The 19,679-nt window shown below is 37.8% G+C and overlaps 1 protein-coding gene and 1 pseudogene across 1 annotated transcript; both read left to right on the top strand.

Annotated features, from left to right (window-relative positions):
- The first annotated feature begins 447 nt into the window (after positions 1–447).
- On the top strand, positions 448–1,638 carry LOC127454553 (gap junction alpha-9 protein-like; annotated as a pseudogene).
- A 1,906-nt stretch (positions 1,639–3,544) lies between these two features.
- Positions 3,545–18,950, top strand: rragca (Ras-related GTP binding Ca). Its single transcript, XM_051721393.1, has 7 exons — positions 3,545–3,920; positions 7,017–7,220; positions 8,980–9,179; positions 11,368–11,482; positions 11,769–11,911; positions 17,023–17,171; positions 17,267–18,950. Exons 1-7 carry the CDS (start codon positions 3,741–3,743, stop codon positions 17,416–17,418), a joined length of 1,143 nt encoding a protein of 380 aa, XP_051577353.1. The 5' UTR covers positions 3,545–3,740; the 3' UTR covers positions 17,419–18,950.
- Positions 18,951–19,679: the final 729 nt, after the last annotated feature.

Below are 19,679 nucleotides of genomic sequence, written 5' to 3'. Positions count from 1 at the left end.
CTCCAATCACTGTGTCAATCAGCTTCTCTATATAACACTCCACTCTCCCTTCAGTCTTTGTCTGGCATCAAAGTAGTATACAGATTCACTTACCTGACTTGTCAGAGTCCTCTCCAGTGCTATTCGGAAGTTTGCTCCAAGTCTCCTCTGTAGCGTTGTCTTCCCTTGGTGTTATCCTCCAACCTAAGTAATATTTCTACCTGCAAATACAATAACCTCCAAGTACTGTTGTCTGTTCCAGAGCCAATCTGCTCATTCACCACTCACCTGCCATTTGTTATCTGTGTTTGTGTTCAAATAAATACCTGCTGTTGGGTTCACCACCATCTTTGAGTCTGTGTTACTGTAACAACAATCTGATAGTAGTTTTGTACTTAATTGGTACTCAATTTCACTGTTTTACTTCAATACATGTCAATATTTAATTTTGTTCATAAAAGGTACTGCATGTTCCATTTTCATGAGTCTTTATCTCCTTTGAACAGTCTATCTATATATACATTTTTGTCTTCACTCTCGCTGGTTTACATGGGCCATGCCCTCTACCACCTCTGAGCCCTCGAGAGAGCAACAGCACAAAAAATGGCATTGAGATGTGAACTTGAGGCAGTGGATGTTTGGATGGCAGAGGTACGGTGCAAGATTGACCAGGGGAAGCTGAACAAAGCTCCATTGCGAGGGTCCCTGCTGCGCACCTATGTGGCTCACATAGTCACCCACTCTGCAGTAGAGGTGGGATTCATGACTGAACAATATCTTCTCTATGGCTTCCAACTAGATCCACTCTACAAATGTGAGCAGGAGCCCTGCCCAAATGCAGTGGATTGCTTTGTATCTTGACCCACTGCATAGCTGCCATTTCATTGTTTCTCAATATTCTTGAGATCATGCATCTTGGCAACAAGAAGTTGAAAAGGCTATCTTGAACTTTTACCCTTAGTTGAGGGATGACAATGATGACCGCTACTATCCCAACAAGTTCAAGAAAGATTTTGTGGTGCATCAGACATGCATCGGCACCTCCATAGGCCGCAAAGCCACCGTTGCATCGGCACCCAGTGAATACAACCTCTTGCTAGAGAGACTACCTGATGGATCTGCCTACCCTCCGTTGATTAACCCATCCTCCGCTTTCTTACCTGTTCAGGATGATATGCCAACTAAAAATGGCTCTGATGCTCCAAAGTACTCACAGCACAGTCCCACAGCACAACAGCAATTTTAATACTAGCAGTGACACATGCTCGCCACCTTGTAACTCCATGCCATCAAAGCAAGAGGAAGTGGATGACTCTGCCCATCGAACTCTACACAATAAAGGGCAGGAGTCCAAGACTTCCGACTCCTCAAGCCACCAAAGGGATTCTTCTCACACATTATCTGGTGTGGGAAAGAAGCCATGGAAAGTCAGTGTGCCCTGGAATTGCTCGACAGTTGTTGAATGTGACGTCTCGGACTCTGATTCTTTGGAAGGTGCAAAAGCCTGCAGTCTGTGTGCCACTGTGCGACCCCAAAATGAGTAGGCCCACCACTCCTGATTCGATCGAAGAGTCTCGACATAGTCCACAACGATTTTCCCCAAGCTGTCGCACCTCATTAGCAAGCAGACGAGCAGCTCCTACAGACTTACAGATATGACAACTTTTTTTGTCTATTGACTATTAAAGACCGGTTATTAAATTATCTACATTTCAAGATATTCACATTACGTTTTTTAATTATTTCTGTACATTTTCTTTAACTCATTTGTAATAATGTTTTAAATGTTTAAAAAGCTTAGAATTTAAGGTTTTTCCAGTATTTGAGGACACACAAAATTCCAAATGCATGTGAGCTGTATTGTCTATATTACACCTGTGGAATTATTAATGGATTGTTTACACAATGTAAATATATAAGTGTATAAATGTTTTCTTTACATATCCATTTAAAAAAATGATTAGCAATATATTTAATTAGTATGACTAAATAGAGAACAACCTGTTCAATGAATTGTAAGTTTGATTATGCACTAAATTTTACAGCACAATGTCTGTAATTGAACAGCTGTAAACACCTCCAAAAATGCTTTGTCTTATGTGTCACAGGTACATAGACTGGTGTGAATTACAATACAGTCATGTCAGATATTAAATACTTCTCTGTAAATTCATATTACCGTTTATGGACAATCATCATGTCTAAAGGTTTCAATAGAGGGAATATGTAAAGTCTTAATACATAAAGTTAAATAAATATACAGTTTTTTGCTAGTAAGAAATGAGCATGTATTCTTTAATTATCATACACACTTTCTTTTTTTTTTTCTTTTTTTTACCAGCAGGGGGAAGTTGGCATAGTAACTACCATTGCTAGTCCAACCTATAATTTTGTCAGATGTTCAGAATCAGAAACCTACAGTGGAAGAAGGCTAATAGAAAGTTCAGGCCTGAACTGAACTTTCTATTACATCAACCAATCAAAATATTCATACTTTTTGTATTTATTACCATTTTGTACTTTGTCTGATTGTACGTTTAGGTCTGATGCCATTGTCAGCTTTAAAATGTTGTCACCTCTTTTTAGATGTCACACTATGGCTTTGGAGTAACTAGTATTTTTCCTAAATTTGTAGAACAAATTTGATGAAAAAATAAATGTTACTCCATATTAAAAGAGGACAGAGCCATTAGGAAATTCTTCCTTATTTCTTAAAGGGATAGTTCACCCAAACATGAAAATTCTCTCATTTACTCAACCTCATGCCATCCCAGATGTGTAAGACTTTCTTCTGCAGAAAACAAATGAAGCTCTGTAGGTCCTATCAATACAAGTGAATGGTGACCAGACCTTTCAAATTACAAAAATCACATAAAGGCAGCATAAAGAAATCCATAAGACTCCAGTGGATAAATCCTTATCTTCAGAAGCAATACCATATGTGCGGGTAAGAAACAGTCAGTTTTTACTATAAATCTCCACTTTCACTTTCGAGAGAATGTGGAGATTTATAATAATAATAATAATAATAAAAAGGATTTAACTATTGATCTGTTTCTTACCCAAAGCAATTGCATCTATTCAGAAGATATATATTAAACCACTGGAGCAGTATGGATTACTTTTATGCTGCTTTTATGTGATTTTTGTTGCTTCAAATGTCTGGTTACCATTCACATTTGTTCATTTACTTGCATTCATTTGTGTTCTGCAGAAGAAAGTCATACACATCTGTGATCGTTGTTATTGTCTAAAAGCCCAAAATTGTTTGTGCCACCATTTTCATGTGAACAACAAACTGTTAAAAAGTTGTTTTATAAAACGTGTAACCTTTAACGTTATATTAAACAACATTTACCAATAATCTTCGTCAGCATCTCAAGATAAGAACCACAGTTTCAGGTGAAAGGTCGCAAAAAGACACCGTTCAAAAAAATGTTTATCATGTGACCACTAAGCACATGACTAAGAACGATCCGCCCGCCCCTAGTAGAGTGACACGTTATATAGCCAATCAGCATACGAGTCACCTGACGGCTGCCCAATCCTACTTGAGTGTCAATCTTCAGTGGGTGTTTGGTCGAGAAGGAAAACACAAGAGACCGCAAATTTAAAGGAGAACACATAACAAGGTTGTTCTTCGTTAATACTCTAAAGAGGTTTTATGTGTGTTCACTCAAAATTTATTTCGTGCTGATTATAGCGCGACAGCTGTGCGCTATAATCGGCCAGGGTTAAAGTGGTTGGGGAGGGGGGTCAACATGTCGATCCAGTACGAGGCACCGCTTGCGGACAGCTACGGGGCGGCGGACTCGTTTCCCAAAGATTTCGGCTATGGAGAAGAGGAGGAGGACATCGACGATAGTCCTACATCCTCCGACAGCAAACCGAGAATTCTGCTCATGGGGTTGAGGAGGAGCGGAAAGTCGTCTATCCAGAAGGTAGGAGGAAGAGATAATGCACAAGACTCGCCTTCCCTGTTGACTTCTCTAGTCGAACAAGTTAGAACCGGCGCGGAGTCGCGCAGCGGCATCACGTACAACGGACAGTATATTCGCACATTCAGAGCCTTCCCAGGCTGCCCTCCTATTACTAAAACCTCAACCATTACAGTCAATCAAATTCTTACCCAGGGATACATTCATATAAACATAGACTTGGACACCGTACAGGCCTTGCATACATCACAAGTACATATGTACATCCCATATTTTGTGATAACTCGCCCTCACCCGGCATTTATGTGGCACGTGATCTCTTCATATCAAATCGTGAAATGCACGTTTGGTTCTCACGGAACATGTCATGAAAATGTCCTGGTCCTATATTATTCCAAAATCAAAAGAAGCTTACAAGAAAATTATATTTTGTATACAGAAAAATTAAGCATGCTTTAAGGGGCCATTAAGATTTATTTTTATATTATAACGATATTTTCATGACATTTAGGCACATTTTACCCACAATTCTCATTACCGCAAAAAGAAAAAAGATGGCCATTATGATATTTATTTACGTCATAGTTGTCCCTTGGCCTTTCATTTTCGCTGTTTGTAATTAAAAATTCATTGTACAAGAGCATCTTTTAAAAAAATGCATACATTAAGACATTACCGCAATACAGTCATGAGAATCATAAACAATGGGAATTGTTAAAGGAATATTCCAGCATCAATACAAGTTAGGCTCAGTCGATAACATTTGTGGCATAATGTTGATTACCACAAGCATTTATTTAGACTTATCCCTGCTTTTTTTTTTTTTTTTTTTTAAAAGAAAACGTATGACAACGTAATGGTGAAAACCCTAAAACAACCATAAAAACAACGAGTTATACAACTTCACGGCTCAAATAATACATGAGTTTTAACAGAAGAATTCATATGTGTGCTTTTGTAAAATAAGATTCACATTTCTGCATTTAAACCCTCTAAAAACTGGCTCCATTCACTTCCATTGTTAGTGCCTCACTGTAAGCTCGATATTTTTTATTTTTTTTGGTAATCAACATTATGCCACAAATGCTTTATTGAACCCGGAATATTCCTTTAAAGTAAACGTCCGGATGTTTTATGGTGATGAGAATTGGGGGGTAAAATGTGCTTAAGTATCCTAAAAAATAATGTCACAATGCAACATATCCGAATGGTCCTAATTTCATTTAAAAAAAATTTTTTGATTGATTTTCGGTCGCATATGACCAAGACTATTTCTTGACAGATTTAATGACAATCACCCTCACACATTTGGCCTCACCCACACCCCCATAACAAAGATGAATATTAAACACTGCCTGGCCAAAAAAAAAAAAAAGTTGCATACTCTAATATTTCATTGGACCGCCTTTAGCTTTGATTACGGTGTGCATTCGTCATGGCATTGTTTTGACAACCTTATGCAACGTCACAACATTTATTTCCATCCAGAGTTGCATTAATTTTTGGCTGAGATCTTGTATTGTTGACGGGAGAGTCGAACCACTCCATAAAGTCTTCTCCAGCACAACCCCATTGAAAGTCTTTAGGATAAGGTCAGGACTTTGTGGTGGCCAGTTCATGTTTGAAAATGATTCATCATGCTCCCTGAACCATGAATCTTGGCATTGTCGTTCTGGAATATGCCCGTGCCGTCAAGGGAGAAAAAAATCCAGTGATGGGATAACCTGGTCATTCAGTTCATTCAGGTAGTCAGCTGACTTTATTTTATTGCCGCATAACATTGCTGAGCCTAGATCTGACCAATTGAATCAACCCCATATCATAACACTGCCTCCAGAGGCTTGTACAGTGGGCACTATGCATGACGGGTGCATCGCTTCATGCGCTTCCCTTCCCTGACGTGCCCATCGCTTTGGAATGGGGGAAATCTGGACTCATCAGACCACATGACCTTTTTCCATTGCTCTATAGTCCAATCTTTATGCTCCCTATCAAATTGAAGTAATTTTTTTCCCGATTAGCCTCACTAACAAGTGGCTTTCTTGTGGCCACACAGCTGTTTAGTCCCAATCCTGTAAATTCTCGTCACATTGTGCATTTGGAAATGCTCTTACTTTGACTATTAAACAGCTGTCAATTTTTTACGATGTGACTTCAAGCATTTTAGTGATCATTCAAGATTTTTTTTTTTTTCTCAACCACATTTCCACGAAGCTGACGGTTCACCACTATCTTTTCAGGTTTTAATAATGCATTGGAAAGTTCTTAACCCAATTCCAGTGATTTCAGCAATCTCCTTAGTTGTTTTCTTTGCTTGATCCAGGCAAATAATTTGCCCCTTCTGAAACACAGTAACATCTTTTCCACGACCATGGGATATGTCTTCCGACATGGTTGTTTAAGAAATGAGGAGCTACACACTGCATCCGTTAGGGTTAAAATAATTGTTGCCTGCTGAAACATATTAATCACTGCAATAATGATCCAATCATAGTCTCTTAAGCATCTGCCTTTTTTAAATCCAATCTGTGATTTGTTTTTGTTTTTTGGCCAGGAATTGTATTTTGTAGTTTAGATGAGTGAGTTTATACAAGCAGGAATGCTTGTCTTTTACCACTGAAATTATTTCTGAAATGTCTTTAACATTTAGGAGTAGATAATTCTGGAACTCACTTATCTATATGCACTTTCTCTTCCAGTGGGTTGTTTTGAAAAAACTCTCTCTACAAACCAGTAGCTGTCTTTGTACAGCTTAACCATAGGAGATTAATTGTTTATGTGTATTATGTGAGGCATATGAGTGTGTTGCCCGTGTGTTATGATATGTTAAATTATTTAATAATGTTGATTTAGAAAATATAGCCAATAATGAAAATCAATATTTTAAAATGTCTTGGATAACCTTGACTGTTAAGAATATGGCATACAGCAGTTGTTTGAACACCCTAAACCTTGCAAGCTCTTCTTAGGCTGTGAAGCATGTGACTGGGCTTATAGTTATGTTTCACTACTGTTTGACTTTATTATGCTCCCACTTGAGTTATATTGGGCCACTTTTAAAATGCTACAATGTAAATATAATACAATATCTTTAATTAGGTGGTGTTTCATAAGATGTCCCCCAATGAGACCCTCTTTCTGGAGAGCACCAACAAGATCTATAAAGATGACATCTCCAGCAGCTCCTTTGTCAACTTCCAGATCTGGGACTTCCCTGGACAAGTGGACTTTTTCGATCCGACCTTTGACTATGAGATGATTTTCAGAGGAACTGGGGCCTTGATATTTGTCATTGATGCACAGGTGAAACAGGGATATTCAAAACCTTGACTAATTGCCGTTTACACCCAAATGACATGGTAGTGAATAATATGAGTAATCCTTTTCTTGGAAGATTTCAATTACAAGTACTGGTCAGCGATGGTGGAATAAGGTGTTTTTTTTGTTTTTATTTCATATTTGAAAGGAAAAACCTTCCCACATAAAAATTTGCTTCTCAAGGATTGATGACATAATATAAGGTTTCAAAATGAAAGTAAATGTGATTCAATACAATCAATCAAGTCATCTTGGGGCCTGGGAAGCTCAGCAAGCAAAGACGCTGACTACCACACCTGGAGTCGCAAGTTTGAATCCAGGGTGTGCTGAGTGGCTCCAGTCAGGCTTCCTAAGCAACCAATTGGCCCGGTTGCTAGGGTGGGTATGGTCACGTTGGGTTAACCTCCTCATGGTCACTATAATGTGGTTCTTGCTCTCGGTGGAGCGCGTGGTGAGTTGTGCATGGATGCCGCGGAGAATAGCGTGAGCCTCCACGCGCTAGGTCTCCGTGGTAACGCGCTCAACAAGCCATGTGATAAAATGTGTGGATTGACTGTCTCGGATGCGGAGGCAACTGAGATTCATCCTCTGCCACCCGGATTAAGGCGAGTCACTATGCCACCACTAGGACCTAGAGCGCATTGGGAATTGGGCATGCCAAATTGGGGAGAAAATCCAAAAAAATAAAAATAAAATCCATTCATCATTGTTTGTACATTTATGCTGTCAAGAATTGTTTTTAAAAGTACAGTTCACTCATCATTTACTCACCCTCATGCAACATGTACCTTCTGCCAGAATCCATTATCCCTGAAACATGTTTTTATTAGACTGCACTTTTTTATTCAGTCAGCACTCTGGAAGAAATTTTTAACAAAGTCAAACCGAATGCAATTTTAGAGTTTTTAGGAAAAATTGATTTTAAAAACCTTTTATAGAATTCCTTACATATTTCTTGCCATGGAAATAGCCATAGAAGCTGGCATGGTGTTAAAAACAAACAAACAAACAAACAAACTCACCCTCATGCCATCCCAGATGTTTATGACTTTCTTCTGCAGAACACAAATGATTGGGTGAACTATCCCTTAAAGCTTTTTATAGAGAAGCGTCTTTTTTAAATGGCTTAATGGTTATAAACGGTTAGCTTTTTAGGTTTTGGTATAATTGACTTTCTGGTTTCGTTTAATTGAGTATTGTTTGCCATTGAGGTTTAGCTTACTGTATCTTATTGGCTTTAGGTAACACCAGGTACAAGATGGCCTCTGTTTCAGCATTTGGGTGTCTTTAACTATGTTTACTGCTTAAATGTAATATCAGTATAATTTCACAGCAATTTGGCATCACTTTTAGCTGAAAGTGTATTATAAAGGATGTGGTTGATAATATCACAGTTTCTATAGAACTGCAGCAGTATTTGTGAAACTATAGCAGTCTGTCACATTATAGGAGTTTGTTTTGAAGTCATGTTTTTATACCAAGAAGAGCAGTTCCTGTTCTTCTGCTATTTGTGGAAACTGAGATATTTTTTTGCATATGTTATTTTTGTTATTCTGTATTGCTTTTTATGGAAATATCTATAAAATGTAACTTTTACAATTTGTTTAACCTGACCAACCACTGTCATGTATGTTGCTAATACCTATACTGTTTACTACAGAAGTCAAAATAACACAGATCTGGATTTGTAAGTCACAGACCTATGGCAACTCACGCCATGATGCATTTTTCCTCTGTGTCATAGGATGACTATGTAGAGGCCCTCAGTCGACTCCACCTAACAGTGTCACGGGCCTACAGGGTAAACCCTGAGATTAACTTCGAAGTGTTCATCCATAAAGTGGACGGTCTTTCTGACGATCACAAGATTGAGACCCAGAGGGACATACACCAGAGGGCTAATGATGACCTGGCTGATGCCAGCTTGGAGAAACTACATCTTAGGTAAACAAATCGGCATTTTTACATCTTTATCTCTTATTCTGTTGATTTGACTTGCATTGAGTAAATGTATATTCAATTATTCACGGCCCATCAGTGGCACACTATTTTTGGGACGTGAAAAACAAGTACAGCAATCCGACACTGGTGTAGACACGTGGTAAATTTATTACATTTTAGTTTTTAAATATGAAATTCTCAATGTTTTCATTTTGCTGAACAGCTACGTTCTGTCTGAAAAGATGTTTCTGAACTGAAAACTGTATATATGTTTTTAAAAATTAGATGAATTATTTATGCTTGAAAATGTTACATATACTACTCTCTGCCAGGGTTCTAGATTAAATTAGGCTTTTCCTTTGAACTGGTTTGTTTATTTTATGCCACTGAAAGCGTGGAAATCGGTTTAGTCAGAGTCACTCTGCCGCTGACATCATGATGGTATAATGGACTTCATGTAGAAAAATTGTTCTCCAAGGAAACCACCATGTTAGTATTTCATGAGCAGTGTTAAATCTCCGTGATTATAGGCATTTGCAATATTAATTGGCTTATTAAAATTTAAAAGGGCCTCTTATGGCTCGATCAGATCAAGCTTACATGGTTTTACTGCCATCTTCACTTAAGCGAGAGAATCTCATGATATTACACCGAAAGCTAAAGCACATTTGTAAGTCATCCTGAATAAGAGTCTGCCAAATGTCTTTTTAAATGAACGTTTACAGCATTTTTAGAGGATTTGTGCATTTAAATTGTGCTCTTTGCTGGTATATTTACTCAAACATCTTTCAAGAACATTCATATTGTATTTAGCCTGATGTGCCAGGAAGAATGTAGTACAGATACAGTTGTATCTAGTGCTGTTAGAGACATGTTTGGATATGTTAGTATGTTTTGAGGTATTGTTGGATCTGTGAGGTGGAATAAAGTTGGATTTCTACCTCTCATAAGGTGTTTGAAGTTAGCATCACAATAGTTGTATTTTCAAGAATATAGTTGTCTTTATGAGAGTTTCAGTAAAACTAAACAAGTTACTTGCAAAAAGGTTATTTGTTCATTCCAGTTGAATGAAAAAAAAAAACCCCACACTTAACATTTAGGTTATTATAGTTTATAGAAACCAATGAGGCCAGGACTTAGAATTATCAGCCCTGTCCAGGAATTCTTAACACTTTACATTACATGCTGAAGCCAAGCTAGGGAAGAAAGAAGCTTGATTTCCAGCAGCTCTGTTCTGGGAAACCAGTGCAGTTGAAGTATTGAGTGGTCAGTGCCTCGTGAACAAGCGAGGGTGAATTGCAAGCATTCTTCTAGGATGTTCTGCATATTGTGATCGACAGTGTCGGATTCTTCCATGACGTTTGCAACACAACCCTGGTAGTGTGAATTGTTTAAGTGCAGAAGATTGTTTGGTGAAGATTGCCTAATTTATTCCAAATTAACTTTAATTATTTAAGACTCCAATATAAATATAGAAATCAGACTTCCTTATTTGAGCTGCTGTTTTTTTTTAGTTGCCACCTTTCGTGGTGTCCAAAACTGATGTTTAATTATTTTGTATTTGTTATATTTGCCGTCTGTTTCTAACACTTAATTGTATAGTTTTCATTCGTAATCTCATTTGTTAGTGAAATTCTGTATGTAGAGAGATGTTTTGTATTTTGAGCAAAAGCTGATGTGGATATTTTAGTAAAGCAGCGACTGCTATCCAACACTGCACAGCAGAGCTGTCTGCATAAACTTGATCACAAATAGGCTGCATTTACACTGCAAGGCCTAATGCACAGATCTAATACAATATTTTGACATGTCCCATTTCTGATGAGTTCAGAACAGACATAGCCTATCTGTCATGTAAGAGTAAGAGTTGAGAGGAGAATCATTTCGAAGATATTAGATTTAGAATCAGGGTTGAAAGTGGCCCAAATCAGATGGATGTTTTCACACACACAACAAAATTCGATCTGTGACTGTTTTGGTAAAACAAAAATCTGAATTGGTTGTCGACCATAGTAACTTTTGCGTAATACAGTCCAGTACCAGTAGTAAGTGTGAAATTAAGAAATCATTTAACTGCCATTTAGGTGGCAATAGTTGTTTTAAATATTTGATATTTGTTCAGAACTGCTGTTTCACATCCTGGACATTCTGTTTGATCTTATGAATTTTGTTTTTCTTATGTCCTCCACAGTTTCTATTTGACCAGTATCTATGATCACTCCATCTTTGAGGCCTTCAGTAAAGTGGTGCAGAAACTCATCCCTCAGCTTCCCACTCTGGAGAACCTTCTTAACATCTTTATATCTGTATGTGCCTTTTTGGGTTCAACCTGGGCTGTGCTACCTTAATGATGGTCATATTTTTATGTTTGGTATATGTTTTCATATCTAGACTATTAAGACTATACTGTGTTTTTTGACAGCTGGTAAGAAAATAGTTCCCTTGTGTGGGGAAATGGATTTTTCGCTTTCAGTCTATAACGCAGTCATGCTTATGCATGTTTTTTTATGCTCTCACTGCTGTATGATTGCATATCAAACCCTGCAGGGCATTATGTAATGTGTTTGTGTATGTGTGTTTCTCTGCTAATAGAATTCAGGGATCGAGAAGGCCTTCCTGTTTGATGTTGTCAGTAAGATTTACATTGCCACCGACAGCTCACCGGTGGACATGCAGTCCTATGAGCTCTGCTGTGACATGATCGATGTGGTAATCGACGTCTCCTGTATTTATGGGTGAGAACTAGTTTTTTTATAGGTACTTATATTGGAATACATGCATACTTTGCAAAAGTTTTTGGCACATAGGATATTTCACAAAAACATTTGTCTTATGATGGTTATTTATCTCTTCAGCTTTAGTGTGCCAATAGGAAATATACATTTTAGATTCCCAAACATTCCTTTTGCAAATAGAATAAAAGAACAGGGAGCCCTGCAACAGATGGCATGGCCCCCATAGAGCCCCCCACTGAACATCGGGATTACATGAAGAGATAGAAGCAATTGATTTCTCCCCCAATTTGGAATGCCCAATTCCCAGTGTGCTCTAGGTCCTCATGGTGGCGAATCTCAGTTGTCTCCGCATCTGAGACCGTCAGTCCGCACATCTTATCATGTGGCTTGTTGAGTGCGTTACCGCGGAGACATAGTGCGTGTGGAGGCATCCACTCACAACTCGCCACGCGCCCCACCGAGAGCGAGAACCACATTATAGTGACCACGAAGAGGTTGCCCCATGTGACTCTAGCAACCAGGCCAATTTGGTTGCTTAGGAGACCTGGCTGGAGTCACTCAGCACGCCCTGGATTCGAACTTGCAACTCCAGGGGTGGTAGTAGGGCTGCCCCCGACCAAAGATACTCCTAGTCGACTAGTAAGAGTTAATTTAAGCCATTAGTCAACTAGTCGCATGTTTATGATATTAATTTAATTACTTGAATATATTTTTTGGGGGGGGGAGGAGGAGGAGGAGGAGGAGGAGGTGGGGGGGCATCAGAAAATGGTTTGAGTTCCAGGGCTGAGAAAGAATGTTGTATGTAACATTGCTAACACTGTTCTACATTACAGAGAAATAATAAACCGTAATAATGAGCCTTTAAAATATAAATTTTACAAGCGCACGCATGAACCGAGCCACAGCGACACCGACAAAAGCGGTAATGATCCAGAATGTCTCAGGAAAAACCAGCAAGAAGACTGTCTGAACATTTTGTTAATTTATAGAGAGAAATGCACATTAGGGTTGTGCCGACAGACGATGATCTCGGGGATCGACGATGGTCAGAGTGAACGCCAATAGCTGATGCCTTTGACGATGTCAAGATGATATTTGGCTCGTTTTCCCATGTATTAAATTATTATTACTAGGCTATTATTATCAAATTAATATTACAAATATTTTACCCGTAGACACACAGACACGTGCTTGAAGAAACACTTTATTATATTATTAAGAACAGATGACAGAAAAGCCATCTATGCACATGCATGACGTGCTGATACGGAGGCGTGCAGTCTCGTGGAACACGCGCATCTAAAAGGTTCTCACACTTTTTCTTTTTTTTTGCAAGAACAGTATCGTCTATGAGTGCTGCAAATGACCTCAGACATCTCAGCTCAGGAGGTGCTTTGAGTTCAGTTTGCTTTATTTCCACAGAGCAGTTCATTGTGTCCGCAACTCTGCAGCCTATACATCTGTGATTAAAAAAATTAAAATAATACAAAAACACGTTCACCTCAAACCATGATTTATATTTCAGTGATTTATTATAATTATTATTTTTATATTTATAATTGTTTTTGTGTCTTCATTTGTGTAAGTAATTTTCCGCCATGATGTTATGACGGATTCTTGCCTGACGGTGAATGGAAAGGGTGTGTGTGTGTGTGTGTGTGTGTGTGTGTGTGTGTGTGTGTGTGTGTGTGTGTGTGTGTGTGTGTGTGTGTATAATCGACGCAGGATTTTCAGAAAGATTGAAACTAAAAGATGATGCTGTGCCGACTATATTGGATCCAAAAGTAATGTCGCACCACACAAGTGTGAGTAACTGTTTTTATTACGTGGTCACTATTGCTTTGTCTGTTATTACAGATCGTTTGATATGTACTGAGTATTTATGCATTTTTAACCTAAATCACAGCAGCGTCCATCTATGAAGGATGTAGGATTTTTAAATATGCAAATCTGTTAGCCAATCATACCAGTGGGTGTTTACTTCCAAGTCTACAATCCGCCATGCCTATTCAAATGGTGTGTTACGATGACGGGGGTCAAAACGGGACAGAAAATAGCCTATTACATCTTAATTATGATGTTTTTTGATGTAAAAATCTTGATAACATTATAAGTGGATCTCAGAACAGTACAAAATAAAAAAGGCAGTTCATGACCCCTTTTAAGTTTTTAGTTTTTTAAATACATTTCCCATGCAAAATCACTAAAGCAAGAATATTCACCGATCCCTCAGCCCAGGGGTTGCCGATGTAATTGGATATTGCAATATATATTGGTAGAGAATGCACGGATGAAGTAGGTTCTTTGCCAGAGAGATGTTGACCACCTTTGTAAAACCATCTTTCAAATAGTTGAACAAAACACATTTTAATTGCACTTATTTTTTTTCTCCAGTTTCATTTGAATTTTTAGTTAAAATATATACAAAATAAAGTTCTAAGTTTGAAATCAAGGTGTCTTGCTTTATTGTGTAGGCTTAACCCTAACCCTGCTTAACGAAAATTACCCCATAGTACCACCTAGCGTCCAACCAGCACTAATACCGGTTTTCGTCGTTTTTTTTCTGTGACCAATCTAAACTTGGTCAACCAAGACTCTTCTCATGGACTAACCTTTGGTCGACTATCAGGGGGCAGCCCTAGGTGGTAGTCAGTGTCTTTACTCATTGAGCTACCCAGGCCCCTCAATTGAGACTTCTAAAATAGACAGAAGAAATGCGGCGAATTCTCCAAGAAGCTTGAAACATCCTATCTGCCAACAACCAAGAAAACTGTGTCCAGGTGTACCTAGGAGAATAGGTGCTGTTGGTCACAAAATATTGATTGAGCTTTTTTGATGACTGGATTTTGTATGATGTTAATTGATAAATAAAAACTATTTATGGAATTATTTTATAAGAAATCCTCCCTATGCAAAACATTTTCACAAGTGCCTAAAAATTTTGTACAGTACTATATATTTGTATGTCTGCAGTATCTGTCCTCTCTGGGGTCATGATGCTAAAACTTCATTGGTTAGTACCAATACCAATAAAATGTCATGATTTTAAATACAAATTTCAGTACCACAGAATTGATATGCTTTTGAACACACTTGTTTATTGAAATATTCAGTAAATTATTTAAAAGTTAATAGAATTAAAATATTATACAAAATAGTAAATTAAATATAAAACAATATTAATAAAATGTTTTTTTTTTTTTTTTTTTATAGATTTAATGGAATGTAGTCGTTAAGACTCAAAAATGCTTCAAGTTTTCAAGCAATTATTCAAGTAAATGATAAATAATAAAAAAGAACAAAGGAACAAATCACAAGCCATAAAACAAATAGCTTATAAACAACTCTGATATGAGTTGACATGTTCTGACATGTTTTTAACATGTTTTGTCAATAGCCTTGTTTCCATCAATTTTTCGCGTTATTTTATTATCAACAAAGTGAAAATTCTTTAAAAAAAATTCAAAATTTGCCGTCTTCTGCCTGTTTCCATTTAATTGACCTTTTATCGATAAAAATGGTGTGTGTGATGTCTAAAAAAAACACTTTCTCATAAGTTTTGGTTTATCGCCAAAGAAATCTGCCCTTAAGCTGTTTCCATACAGAAATGTGTTTATATTGCTAATTGTGTACCTTTCGCCTCCCAGATGTCCCTTTTTTGTTTTTCCTCTGAAGTTTTGGTAAAATGGGGAGAGTATTGAAACAATTAATTGAAATTAACCAGCTTACTGTCATTTTAATTTCACAAATAAAAGCAATCAGAAGATGAGGAATTGGAATCAAAAGGGAGCTGTTGCCCTTCTGAAAGGACTGTAATATTGGTCCTGATGTTGTGCCTATCGCAGGTTAGGGGGCAGTGGTAGCTCAGCAGTTAAGGCTCTGGGTTACTGATCAGAAGGTCAGGGGTTCAAGCCCCAGCACCACCAAGATGCCACTGTTGGGCCCTTGAGCAAGGCCCTTGACCCTATCTGCTCCAGGGGCACTGTATCATGGCTGACCCTGCACTCTGACCCCAGCCTAGCTGGGATATGTGAAAAGAAGAATTTCACTGTATATGTGCAAAATGTATAATGTGTGATAAATAAAGAAAATTATTAATTATTAGGTTGCCACCAGTTTTGACCCGAAAGCAAATTGTCATGGCCCTGTTCAAGCTGGCAAGTATTTATAATATTTAAAAGTTCTAAAATGTTCAAAAGCTCTTTTTGAATTTCACAAATTTTCTGAAAGTGATCTCAGCATTGGACAAATAGTTCTGATAGTTTATAGTCTTGAAAAAAGTACAGAACATTCTGATAATGTAATTCAGCCGACTTTTTTCATCTACAGAACAGGGTAAAGCTAATTTAAGTTTGTGTAAAGAAAAGGCATATATAGGTCTAAAATTAGATTTTTTTTTTTTTTTTCGTTTGGTCATTTATTTAACTTAATACAGGGAATTTTGCCGGCATTTTTTCAAAAGTAAGCTAAACAATAATTTTATAGAATTGGGCTGTTATTGTCCCAAAAAAGCACACTGATATTTTTCTCCTAGTATTGTGTAATTATTTTTAATTTAAAACATCTTGATATGTTTTTTTTTGTATTGTGGGCTAATTCTGTGACTGCCGTCTATTATTCTGAATGGTGTGTTAAAGCAACTTTAATAAATAAAACCTACCATGATTAAATTAATCACAAACAGTGGCCATTAATTTGTTCTCCGCGCACTTGTCAATGTGCATGATACGAGATATTTGTGTTGGCACTCCTGGAAGTGTCATGATTGCAGCATCGGATCTATATGCCATTAAGATCAATCCATAATCACGTACAATAAATTGGCTTTCAAGAATGTATACCTTGTCGTCATGATTAACACAGGCTAACGATTGGGGTAAACTCTGTCATGTGACACTACATTTTTGCGTTAAGTTTCCAAACCAGTTTTTCGTGACATTTAAAGTATCAACATAGAGTTTATGCGCTAGAGTTAAATGGAAAAATATTATGTCAACACTTGTGAAATTTTAGTTTCCATCAGCTTTATTTTGATGCGCTAACATTTTTTTCGCAAAAAATTATTGGATGGAAACGTAGTTAGTGTAACATTGTGAGTGTGTTTTTTGTAGATTAAAGGAGGATGGCAGCGGTAGTGCATATGATAAGGAGTCTATGGCTATCATCAAACTCAACAACACCACAGTGCTCTACCTGAAAGAGGTCACCAGATTCCTCGCCCTGGTTTGCATCCTGAGAGAAGAGAGCTTTGAGCGCAAAGGTAGACCTCAGAGATTCTGTTATATTCTCCAAATGTACATTTTTAACTATCTAGTAGTAGTTCTCCTTAATGCTCTTCATCTCGTTGTGCCACAGGACTAATAGACTACAATTTCCACTGTTTCCGGAAAGCCATTCATGAGGTGTTTGAGGTGGGCGTGTCCACCCCAAGGACAAGCAGCCAACCAGCTGGCACCCCTCTCATGAAGACTGTTGCCTTGAATGGCACCCCCAGGAGCACTATGTAGAACGTTGGAGACAAAAATAATAATGGAGCTGATGGAAAAGGTAAATAAAGAGAGAGACTACAGGATGGGAGGCATTCTGAGTATGCCAACTATCATTTCTGCTCCCAAAAGCTTTATAAGCAAAGCAAAAGACTTGAAAGTCACTCAAATAAACTTGCTGTAGTGGCCGGGGGCAGATGCTTAAATGTAACGTGGGTAAGCTTGCAAAGCTGCAGAAGGACAGAAGGGAAGAGGCACAAAAGAAGGTGGAACACTTTTTTTTGTGACTTAAAGGCATTAACAAACCATTCCTCAAGACAAAAATAAAAGATAGCAAACAAGTAACAAAGTGCAAGTCACTGAAATAAAAAAAGCACAGCAAGAAACCTCTCACACCGTCAGGCTTGAAACGCCTGGCAGCCTGGCAGAACCTGGATGAATGCTGTATGACATGCTGCTGGTCACTTTAACACCATAGCCAAGTTTAAAATGCATATGTTGTTAACTCCAACAAGTGAATGTGGAATAATTTGTGGTGCACCCATTTGAAGACAAACTTTGGATGAGTGTACACCAACATTTCTGAAGCCTTATGCAGTGGAGGCATGCCTGATGCAAGCCCCAAGTACACATGCACACTCAGTCACCAAACTGCCCCTTTATTGTGTTTGAAAGGTTTACCAAATAGATTGAAAAGGGTTTGAAATGTGGTTTTGATTATGTCTTATAGTGGTTGTGGTAGTGCAGACTGTTTGTGTGTATGCATGCACATGTAGATTTATGTGTATGAATATATGCATTGGAGAGAATGGGTAAATGTGGCTATACTCGCATGCACAGGTTTGGGAACGGGGCCCAGATGTTCTGATGTCGCACATGGAGAAAGTGCTTAAAACTCTAAAAACAGGAAGAGTTGTACCATTCCATTCGAGCTCTGGGACACTGTGATTGCACTTACCTCAGAGGATGTCAGGGATCCTAACTAATGAAATTCAAACTGCTATGCTGTTCAGTACTGTTGCCCTCCAGTTCAGTTATATGAAATACTTGGCATGTATCTCATGCAATCTGAGGACTTTGTAGGGTCAACTTCAGTTATTTACAGTACATTCCGGTTCTGAGGTGCCAATACAGTTTTGCTCACATTAAAACTCTCTAATCTTTGCTTTGACTCTTCCAATCAGCATGTTGTTTTGATTTTGAGAAAATTTGCTGTAAAATAAAGAAAGGATAGCTGAAATGACAGGACATTTGAATCAGATAAATCCATTCCAAGCATGTCTATAGAGATGCTTATATTGTCCTGCAATCAGCTAAAGCTTTCTAATTTTGTGGATAATGTATAAAAGCACTACTTAAATGAGATCGCAAGTGAGATAGCAAATGAATGTGTCATTAATAATGATCTGAGAAATCTTTGTTGCTTGCTTGATCTTCAAGCTTGCTTGTGATTCTTGCTTCTCAGACTACATCTAGTACAAACAGTATGTATTTCTTGCGTTTTTGCCTAAGGTGTTACCCTTCACAAGAAATAAACGTGTTCACACCTGAAACAGTATTCATGTGCTATCATTGACAGCCCAGATGTAGAAAATGTTAAATTGAGGTCTGTTACATGTGTTTAAAGGAATAGTTTACCCCAAAATGAAAATTCTCTCTTCATTTATTCACCCTCATGACATACCAGATGTGAATGACTTTTTCTTCTGCAGAACACAAATGAAGATTTTTAGAAGAATATCTCAACAAGTGAATGGTGACCAAAATTTTGAAGCTCCAAAAAGCACAAAGGCCACAAAAAGGTAGTCCATAAGACTTGAGTGGTTTAATCCATCTTCTGAAGTTATCTGATCAGTTTTGGGTGAGAACAGACCTAAATGTAATTACTTCTTCGCTATAAATCTTGACATCAGCAGTCTCCTTGGCGATCATGATTTTTAAAGGGATAGTTTGCCTAAAAATTAAAGTTCTCTCATAATTTGCTCATCCTCATGCCATCCCAGATGTGTAGGACTTTCTTCTGCAGATTTTTAGAAGAATATCTCAGCTCTGTAGGTCCGTACAATGCAAGTGAATGGTGAACTGACCTTTCAAGCTCCTAAAAATCACAAAGGCAGCACAAAAGTAATCCATATGACTCCAGTGGTTAAAGCCATATCTTCAGAAGCGATATAATAGATGTGGGTGAGAAACAGATCAATATTTAAGTCCTTCTAAATCTCCACTTTCACTTCAGAAGACACATATTAAACCACTGGAGCTGTATGGATTACTTTTATGCT

Source organism: Myxocyprinus asiaticus, chromosome 16 (genome assembly GCF_019703515.2).
Source record: "Myxocyprinus asiaticus isolate MX2 ecotype Aquarium Trade chromosome 16, UBuf_Myxa_2, whole genome shotgun sequence".
Lineage (NCBI taxonomy): Eukaryota > Metazoa > Chordata > Actinopteri > Cypriniformes > Catostomidae > Myxocyprinus > Myxocyprinus asiaticus.
The sequence above is the reverse complement of the archived record's forward strand: the minus strand, read 5'-3'. Positions and strand labels throughout refer to the sequence as shown.